This window comes from Chelon labrosus (genome assembly GCF_963514085.1).
Source record: "Chelon labrosus genome assembly, chromosome: 4".
Classification (NCBI taxonomy): domain Eukaryota; kingdom Metazoa; phylum Chordata; class Actinopteri; order Mugiliformes; family Mugilidae; genus Chelon; species Chelon labrosus.
Window position 1 is genome coordinate 11,779,271 of NC_140340.1, and position 10,619 is coordinate 11,789,889.

The window sequence follows — 10,619 nt, forward strand, 5'->3', positions numbered from 1 at the left end:
CCTCGCAAGATGTCAGTGGAACATGTGGCAGCATCCACATGAGGCAGCTGCGAGGTGGAGGAGGGGGGTTATATGGAGCAGAAAGGTGAGGACAGAAGTGTCAGCAGCAGAGTTGTCAATTAAAAATCTGTCTGCATTAGGGAAAAGGGTTGTTTTGTGATATGGGTCGGTTGAAAATGAAAAGATCGGCTCCAAGCTTAACACATCATTTTTATTAGTGAAAAAAAAAATAGAACTGACTGCCGTGATTGGCACTAACTATGTAAAGTATCTGAGCCACAGTTCTTAATATGAGAATACGCAAAACACCTTCACATTTTCTGTGAGCAAAATGAATGAATCCCTTCAGACTGAATTTCAGCCACCGTTTATAAATTGTTGTGCACGGCAGCACACACAATAAACAACAAAACAAAAATGACTATTTAGATTACATTTATTCCTCCTCCACCAGACTTTTGCTCCACCCTTCCCCTTCACAAAGATCTCTAAAGGAGTGGTGTAACTGGAGACCTACTGTACATTCAAGGCTTCACTATCACAAATACTGTATATGCTGATGTCTGAGGAACCTGTTTCCATTCATGCATTTTTTTTTTGTGATAATAAAAGTCTGTGTGGATGACCTCGGTCACCATGTTGTGGATGTGGGCGCTCCTCCTGGCTGTCGTTTCTGTCAGCTATGGGAGTGGCAGCGAATCAACAGAAATACGCCTCAGTGGTATTCTGATCCAAGAATGCCAGCAGGCTAGCTGCCACTGACAACTACCTCAAACCGTCAAAAACACAGAAGGCACTGCTGACACGTCACGTCAAGTAATGGGACACACATATACACACAAAGGGTTTTCATTACTTTAGAGGATATTACATTCATTTCATTCTTTGATACTTATCCCAGCTGTAAAGGCTAACATGTCTCGCTCTTGTTATAAATCCAACTTCAATTACCCCAAACTTAAGCCAAGCCTTAAGCCTAAAATGTAATTATTTAATTTGTGGGGACTTGCTTATGTCCACTTGTACAGTATGCGCCCACGGCAAGAGCATTTGATTTTTAGCTGCATAAATAAATACTTACGAAACTTTAAATCCCGATTATCATATTAGGAGTGCAAGACAATATGACTTAATGTAATAAAGTTATAATCATCTGTTTAAGCAACAATTAGAGTATAAAGAGTTGAACATTAAATCATGCTCTACTCGCATTCAACATGACGTGTTCTTCTGTTCTACTGAAATGTCCTGGATATTCCTAGAAGTGATTGTTAGAAGTGATTGTTGGTTACGAATGCACGTACACACATGAGTGTATGTTCAGAGTTTGCTACCAGAAGACTGTTTTTAAAGTGTAAAGTTTGTCTGTGCAGAAGAAGAGGCGTTCAGTGATGCAGGTGACATTGTATCCGGCCATTACGTTTTTGAGGATATTTGCATAGAGTCTGGATTTTTTTCATGGACAGAGAAGATTTTTTTTAACACTCCTCCTGGGGTCTTTAAAATCTAAACTTAAAAGTATTAGAAAATATAAAACCCACACATTATGAGAGGTTATATATCAATAATATCAAAGTGAGAGAACGCACTGCAGGCAAAACAGAAAGGGGAAAAAAAAAAGAAGAAAAGAAAAGTCACCCTGCGTCGCCTTCTTTCTGTTACTGTGTCAGGTCCAGGGGACTCTTAATTACACAACCCTGAAAAGAAGGACCGGCTGACACTGAGACTTTGTTCAAAGCAATTTTAACTGTCAAAAACATGTATTGAATTTCTTTTTTTATTATTATTATTATTAGAATTAAAATCAATATCCACTCAGGTTAGGTCCAAGAGAACAACCAAGAGCCTTTGTCCATGTCATGAACAGTTCCAGTCTCATTCTTTGGCCAAGTGAATGCTGAAGCCTCTGCAGCATATCCCAGCACTTGTGAATAGAGGGCGCACAATGATGCCCAGCACAATGCTCCACAGGTTCTGCAGCCAGCGAGTGCCAATGAGGACACAGTGGATGCAGGGACTGACCATCCTGTCACAGGAAGAACCACAGAAGAAAAAAACATCAGTCACATGTCCTCCATCTGTCTGACAACTGAAATTTATACTATTGTTTTCATTATTTGTCATACTGAATCGAGCCCAGATCCTCTGTTTTTAGATTCCTATCGATCTCAAAGTGTTTATTTTCTCAACGCTAATACTTCAGTTTTACTGCTTCATTGGACATGTTTTTCCACAGCTCATAACCCACACACACACACACTTCCTTTTAGCACATATATCAATTTAATTGTATCGTTTATTTGCTAACATTTAAATCAGCGTCTCATTCATTTCCCAAAACTACACATTTATGCATTTTTCCATTACCGTTCCCACAAAAAGTAACATTAACTCACCGTATTAAAGACTGCCTAATAAACAGTTGCAGAGATTATTACCTCACTATAGCTTTTTATAGTTAATCCCTGGTATGGGCACGTTCTAAAAACCTGAATTTCCCAAAATGCAACAGGAGATGCCCTGCCTTTAAGCATCCACTGCAAATCACCAAAACCTGTCTGTTTGAATTTATAGCATGCAACTTTAGCACGAACTCTGATATTCATCACCATCAGCTCACATCATCAGGGATTTGGCACTTTAATGGTCTTGTAGAGAATATTTCAGTGTGGGTTCAGTTCTTTTCTCGCCTCCAGAGGTTTAGAGGCCTCTTCAGCCTCAAGGGAAATCAGTGTCATCTTTATGGCTTCATCTACACCTCCAAAGTTAGCAGCCAGCAGAGTGCAATGAGGGGGGACGGATTTTTACATGTGGTGCTTGTGCTTTGAAAAAAAGAAAAGAAAAAAGAATAGAAAAACAGAAAAGAAAAGTGCTTTTCCAGAAATGCTGCCCAGTTACTTTGGAAACTCTACAGATCTCACTGTCAGCCGCAGGTTTTATTGAATGTGGTGGATAGTGGTTTGCAGAAGAAATAGTGCGCTGACAGCGTGCTCGGTGGCTTGTCCACACATTGATGTTGTTTGTTATCGATTACTGGAGTGAATGACTCCCATATAGGAATGTTAGTGTTTTCAGACCCAAATGTCAGTAGGTGGGGAAAAAAAACCAAAACAAGGCAGGCACTTAATGCATCCAGCATGGCAGCGGGGTCTACACCTACCAGATGTGGAAGCAGCTGAGGACGGCAAAGAGGAGACCAGATATGACTGACATGGGGATGGCAAGAAGCACCGTGACTATCCTGTAAATCCAAACCCTGGACACCTCAAACAGCGCGTTGCTCCAGATCCACACTCTGTCCCCGCTGCGCACTGACACCGGCTCAGCTATCACATCCTCGAACGTCACCTGGAGAGACAAAGACAAAAGTGGTGCTGATGCTACTAAGGCAAATCCTTGATTTGCATTTGAGTAACAAAATATCTCCACTGGAGGGCAGTGCAATCAGCCAAGCAGCTTCCTGGGCGTGCATGCCAGTTCTTTAGTGATTATTTATAAGCTAGTGTGCAGCATGACAAATGCACAAATGGCCCATAAAACAAAGCTCAGTGGAGACAATGCATTTGAATGTAATACCTTGAGAGAGTCATTGATACCTCGGGGATCTCTGGCATTAATCAGAGGCTTGGTGTCACTGATTTCCACTAGTGTGGACGTATGAATGTTTTCCTCCTCTTCCAGGGCAGGGGGGGCCTTCCACAGCGTCTCTGGTTCCTCTTCATTTTCATATTCTTCTGGGTCGCTGGAGTCCCCCAAGTCAATCTCCACTTCCTCTGAATCGTCCCCTTTATTCATGGTGTCCGTTCAAACATGCAAAGAAAACACAATCCGGAGTGGATGAGCGTAACTTCACTAACAGGCCAGAGTGAAGCCACCCGCTGACTGGACCCTCCCTGCAGCTGGCTGTGCAGCGAGGTTATATCGGGAACATTACAGTGGCCTGGGTGGTATTCGCAGATGGTCTTTCAAGTGAAGATCATTTTCCTGAGTTCTGGGAGGACAGGAAGGATAGGGGAAGATATAAATACTGTTAGCATGGAAGTGGCTCTGTATACACTGATACACCCAGGGTAGGAATGTAATCTAACACACACATACAGTAGTAGCTGTAATATACGGTGCAAGCAGGGGAGCAAAGATAGAGCACAACAATTTTCAGCTCAAATATTTAGTGACAGTGTTTTTCTCTTTCTCGCTCATTCTAAGAGTTAATTCACACAGCCTGCTTCACTTGTTAGAAATGTCATCGTACCAGAAAGTGTCTGCACTGCAAGACAATACCGCCATCCTCTGGCCTCTTATAGTAATGAACTAATCCTCTTCGCCTGTTTAATCCGGTGTACACGGTCCCCTTTCTTCTCCCAAAAACTGACCTGTGAACCGTTCTAGTGCAAGTGGGACTTATACAGACAACTGTGGAGTTAGCTGTTAACAAAATTACTATTTACCATGCGCAGAGTATCTCAGCTACTTTGGTATCTCGGCTAAAGTAATGATAACAAATAACAAAACTCCAGGTGCATGCCACTTGTCTGCTGACATCTTATTAATTTCTAAGGTTTTATGAGCGAACTGATCCCCTGGTACATATAGGAAAACAAACCCCCCCATCACCTGTACTTTGGACTGTGCAGCTTCAGGACATTGCACACAGTATACCATCCTCTTGCCGCACACAAGCATTCACGGGTCTCTCTAGGGTACAGCCCATGTTGCAGCATGCTTTTAAGAAAAACCCTTTCATCTCTGGCAGCCTTTGTACCCACTGACCAGTCATCCTCACTGCTATTAATAGGTCAACTACAAATCCACAGAATTAGAGCACATCCGACTGTTCTGGCCGCTTCCTCACAAGACCAGCCTGCAATGTGGTAATGTAAATAAGAAAAGTTCCATAAGCAGTATCCATCTACTAGGGGAAAAAAGGAAATTTAAATAACTGAGGCATCTGAGTATATGTTCATATATTTAGGATGTTCAATAGTTTTGACCTATACAACTGCTGGCAAATTGTTAGAGGAACTATCTTCTAATCTGAACAATTTCTGCATGTATTATGCAACAACCTGCGGCCAAGTACAACGTGTACATCTGTTCAGAGTTAACAATAAGTGCTCTAGTACGCCACGACCACTGGACAGTCTCCATGGTAATGATCATTTCTGCCTGCTGGATGGAGATGGAAAGAGAACACACGCCTATTGATGACAGAGATTTTCCTGTGGTGGCGCAGGAGACAGCGGTATGCTAATGGACCGCACACCTCACCAGGCAGATGGGGTTTGTTTGTTTCCGGCTGCACAGGTAAGGTCAGCGGAGAGCGGCTGAATGTATGTGTGAATAGGAGGAGAAGGAGAGAGAGAGAGAGAGAGAGAGAGAGAGAGAAGGAAGAGGCAAGAACAGAAAAGGGAAGATGGTGATTTTCTTCCTACATGGTTTTGGAAAGTTGCAAGATAAGTTGTAGGAAAGGGTCATTCAGATTTGTCTGTGTAAAGAATATTTCAGCCCTATAACCTCCATTTGGAAAAAAAAATTAAAAATACAGTAAAATCAAATGATTAAACTTGTATGTATACAGTAAGAAATGTCTCAGATACCTGGTCTGACAGCTTAGGTGTCTCTCTCTGACAGCCACATGAAACAATTAAAGTAAAATATGTATTTATTAAGGGTTAAGCTTGTCACTTTCATATAGACTATGTAGGTGTGACGTGATCAGGACAACAGTCTGTCCCACACGGAAAGAACCTATATGAAACCTATATGCAGTTTATCTGTGCATATATGCTGCATATATATAGCATATGCGTATATATGAAAACGGCCAATTTTATGTATGTCACATATATTCAAAACCTATATTAAAACCTATATGTTTATATAGGTTCTTTCCGTGTGGGGTAGCCCGGTTTGGTGCATGAAACTGGTGAAATCTTTCTGTCAGTTGTCCGCCCTCCAGACTAAACCAGCGAACACGTGCAGAAAAGTTTGCACTCAAGTAGGATCCTGTTGTCCACGTTGTAGAGCTGTTCATTTTTAGGTTGGCCTTAAACACATTAGAAGCATGTGACCTTCTCAGGAATGGAAAAGAATATTTAAAAGTATGTTTTAGTAAAGCCTCAAGAATGGGACGGGAAAACTGCTACAAACCAGACACACATAAGGTCTGGAACAGTCTTCCACCCTCCATAGGGGAGTGTCCCACATCAAAACTCACCTCAAGCAGCAGTTGAAAGCAAACCAGTGTTGTAACCATTGACTTTTATCTTCTTAGTAATGTACTGTCTTGTGATGTGCTCTTATTGTGATCTATTGTCCTGTCCTATGTCTTAGCATGTTTTTGTGTTAACTGCCTAGGGACTGCAAATAATCCGGCATATTTACGTCTATTGCTGTCTGAATAGATGTTCATTAATGTGCACTGTCCCTGTCAAATAAATAAATAAAAATATTAATCCAATTCACATCACCGAGTGGAGCTAACATGTGTTGGTTTTAGGCAGTGCATTAATGCCGACAGCAGCAGTAGCAGCAGCAGCAGCAGCTTATATGGGGTATGAGGGATGTCAGACAGTGTTCCTGCTCAGCACCTGTCAGTCCAGCTGTGTTCAGTACAATGGGTCAGACTGATGTCTAGTTTACAGCGAAGCCACCAATTTCAGTGGATCACAAATTTATCGGCTGCTCAGTTTCAGTTTCATGTTACAACACGTGAAGTTAGTGCAGTATTAATGATTTTAACACACGATCGACCAAAATGACCATGTAGGTGGGATAATTTAACATGAGGCCAAATGATTCCAGGTTCAAATTTAAAACAGGGTTATTGCTGACACTAATCATTATTTATATTTTTTTATTTGTTTCAAGTTGTTGCTTCATGGATGGCTGTCAGTGAAGCAAAGCTGGAATTGCTGCTGCTCCCAAAGTTTTGAATTGATTTGTTTTATGTGCCGATTTGCATACAAAAACTGTTGGTGAAGCCTTTTCCTTTATCTCTCAAATCTGCTCGGTACAAGTCCAAAATGGAAATATTTTGGAATGGTAGCTTAGTTTAACAGAAAGTCTGCTATCACAGGTAATGCCTGCTTGGGGGGTGGAGTGTTGGGTTATTTCTTGGGTAAGTGCGATACTATCCTGAAGACCCCTCCATAAAACCACATTGTGTAATTTTTGGTATTTGGTTTTTGTACATACTAAACAATAAAAAGCAGTGTACTAAACAAAGAGGTGCTGGTGGATATGATCTTCAGACAGAGCCCGGTATTTCTCCCCTTTTTCCTCTCTTCATAATGAGCTCAGTTCATCAACTGTAGACTGTCACCATATGTTTACAACACAGACATGAGTGGTGATATTCTTCTAGGGCTGTGCGCAAAAGCAAATGATCTTACTTAAATTGTTGAATGGTGTTATAAACTCTCATTTGTACTATAATTGCTTTGAGTTTATAGTTAGTTTGTGGGACATAAGCATGAGTGAAGATGGTTGGACGGCGACCATGTTATCTGCGTACCCGCAGATCTGAGGAAACCCGAGCTGCACGACTTTCCTGGTCTGATGAAATAACGCGGCTCGCTCCCTCGGACAGCTCCATCAATCACACCTTCTCCCTTTGATTCTGCAGGAGTGGCTGTCTTGTTATTACTTCTGTGGATCGTTCATCATTCCGCACAACAAAACAACTTCATCAGGTTTAAAGTAAAGCAGAGGTAGAAGAACATCGAGTCTTTTGAGCAGATTTACAATTAAGTCAGGATAACAAGCCACACTCAAGTGGGCCCGAGCCGCTTTCTGTAAAGAGTGGGCTTGTGTTTGATCTGCAATGAATGCGCTTTGCAGCAGCAACGGACAGTTGATGTGATTGTCTTGATTTCATAAAAGCTGCCACTGAAGCGGGAGGTCTTTCATTTAAATTAGCAACTTATGAGGACTGCTCAGGTGCCGATATTCATGAAACTGATGAAACAGACAGTCACATCTTTGAACTGTCTGAACACTATTCACTCATTATTACATTATTTTATCACATACATACTTTAAAAGATTAAATCAAATATGCTCTAGTTATGTGTTTCTGCATACATATTCATATTCTGCACACAAACATCTAGTTTCCATAATCTGGCCCCTTAAATTGCTTCATAAGTGGAAAGATAATCTTATTTTATCTCATTAAATGGAACATTTTCTAGATGTTTTGTGCATCACAACACCACAGCATATGAAGAGTAGACAGGATATATATGAAATGATATCTTTGCAATTTAGTCTAAAGTGGACACTAAGATGACCATTAGGGAGGAGAACTACATTAAAAAAACTGGGATCTTTTTTTGATTCGTTTCTTTAAGTGACTGTGTCGCCCCTAATGAGAGACTGTCTAGTTGTTTAGATTCTTATCAATCACACGACACCATCAGGGAGGAGTCTCTTCTTTTCTAAATTCATTCTGCAGCATGGCAATGAGCCCTGGCATACATCTCTAGCGATGAATAAGAGTCCAACAACAGATGGTGTGGCCCCCGCAGAACCCTGATATGAACATTAGGGAGACCAGTTTGGGATTACAGGAAGAAACAGAAGCAACTGAAATAGTTTAAATCCACAAATCCACAAAAGAACTGTGGCAGGTTTCCTAAACAACCTTCCTGCTAACTACCTTGAAAAGAACAAGTGCACCTGGGAGAAATGCAAATACTTTTTTCCTGTGTTATATGTTTTTATGTGCGAGCCTGTGTGTAAAACATCCCTTCAAGTATCATGTCACAGCTTGTCCTTTTATTACACTGTCTCAGATAACAACACTTGGACTCGTTATCAGAGCCGCGGCCTCCTGGTGCTCAACAGCACTTAGGTGAATGCGTTTGCAGCCGGCGACCATAAAATGGCACGGCGTTATCTTGCTTTTAACATATCCAGACGTCTATAAATTGGATTTCGGTTACTGTGTGTGTCAGTAGCTATGCAGCGGTCACTCCCCCCACTGATATTTCCGTCTTCACTAACATTGCAGGCACGAAGAGCAACAGTTCTGCCAGACTGCGAGGCTTGGGGTTATTTTTATACGTCTCTTTGTGTAATCAATTAATTTGTTTGCTGATTTAGGTTTAGATGGTGTTTACAGGGCTAGGACACATTTAGCTCAGCGTGCTCTTTTCATTTGTCACCAGTTATGAGCGTGTCCATCCGATGTTATCCCTTAAGTCTGATCTGTGTGGGAGAGCTGCACATTCCCGCTAAATAATCACTACAAAAACATCAGCAATATGTGACCAAACCGCCTCCACCGATTGATCTGTGTATATGATTAAGCTGCACCACTGCACTTACGCCACCTTGTATTATATCTGACAATATCTTATTCACGGACAGATGTATCACACATTCTTTGCTGTTAATCGCTGTGTGTGGACACATATAAAGAGGGTATTAGAGAGTTATGAAATGGCATTTTCTCCTTATATAATCGTGTGTGTTGACTGGGCTCAGTCTTAGTCACAGGCTCTTTCGTGAGTGGACAAATGGAGGACGAAGGAGGTCAGGTCACAGAGAGTCGACGCTCGTTTGCACAGAGACTAAATGTACGGACAATACACTCAGGCTGGAGCATTATTGTTGTTGGTCAGCTCCTTTTTATTTAGCAGACGTGTAGAGAAAGGAATCTTATTTTTCATGTAGAAGCATCTGGCTTGCAAACTCGTCCAGAGAAACCTACAGTGAGTGAGGTCATGGGTAATTTGATGGGATTTCTGTGTGATGGACTTTTAATGGGGAGGCTGGTTGTTGATCTCGTGGTTACAGGACAGTCTGAGCAACATGCTTCCCTTTTTAGAGACTGCCACTGTGAAAAAATAAAAAAAGTAAAATGATTACAACCAAATAGAGAGCTGTAAATTAATCTCTGCTGTCAGAACATAGAAAGTAACCAATAAGAAGAAACCACATTTTTACTACATGACCCACCATGTACGTATGAATCTCCTTCGTATTGCCCGTTCAGTAGAAATAAATGTTGACCTGAATTAGCAACGTAACAAATGTTTATTTGTACATCGAAATCAATAAGAAATAACACTTTAAAACAGAAAGCAATGCGTCTCCCCTTTCTTAACAATAAATACAGTTCACATGAATTCCTGTAGGATAAATACAACAACTGATTGTGTGATAATTACTCGTACAAAGAGTCTATAGTCATACTTAAAGTATAAAAGCAAGCGATCTTCAGAGATCAATATTGTTATGAAAACGAGTGGAAATCTGACATTTGCCTTCGTTATGTTTGAATCAGTCGGATTCAGACATCGATTGCACATAAACAGCAACTTACAATCAGTAGCGAGTAAAATAATTCCTCAGCAACTGTATCACTGCTAGATTTACCACAAATACAGTGAAAACTATTTTAAGAAACTAAATCCAGTGGTTTTTTTTTTGGTTTTTTTTTACATCTTTAGATAAAAGGAATAATGTATATTATGTTTGAAAGACAGTCTTTACTTTTTTATTCTGTATTTCAATCTTTGTATATATAGTTTACAGTATTACTCACAGTCATCAAGTAACATCATGCCCTTTTCAGTCATTCAGTCATTATTATTATCCTGCAGGCTACT

At 40.8% G+C, this 10,619-nt stretch overlaps 1 protein-coding gene across 1 annotated transcript; it reads right to left on the reverse strand.

Moving 5' to 3' along the window:
* Positions 1-1,791: 1,791 nt before the first annotated feature.
* Positions 1,792-4,586, reverse strand: cav4a (caveolin 4a). Its single transcript, XM_084542641.1, has 3 exons — positions 3,577-4,586; positions 3,161-3,348; positions 1,792-2,026 (listed from the first exon to the last, which is right to left on the reverse strand). Exons 1-3 carry the CDS (start codon positions 3,793-3,795, stop codon positions 1,876-1,878), a joined length of 558 nt encoding a protein of 185 aa, XP_084398767.1. The 5' UTR covers positions 3,796-4,586; the 3' UTR covers positions 1,792-1,875.
* Between the last annotated feature and the right edge of the window lie 6,033 nt (positions 4,587-10,619).

Excerpts from the sequence above, each read along its gene's own strand:
- cav4a (XM_084542641.1), bottom strand. The coding sequence starts at position 3,795 with ATGAATAAAGGGGACGATTCAGAGGAAGTGGAGATTGACTTGGGGGAC. Across the intron at positions 3,349-3,576 it reads GTATCAATGACTCTCTCAAG|GTGACGTTCGAGGATGTGAT; the intron begins GTATTACATTCA and ends TTGTCTCTCCAG. Across the intron at positions 2,027-3,160 it reads CTCAGCTGCTTCCACATCTG|GATGGTCAGTCCCTGCATCC; the intron begins GTAGGTGTAGAC and ends TTCCTGTGACAG.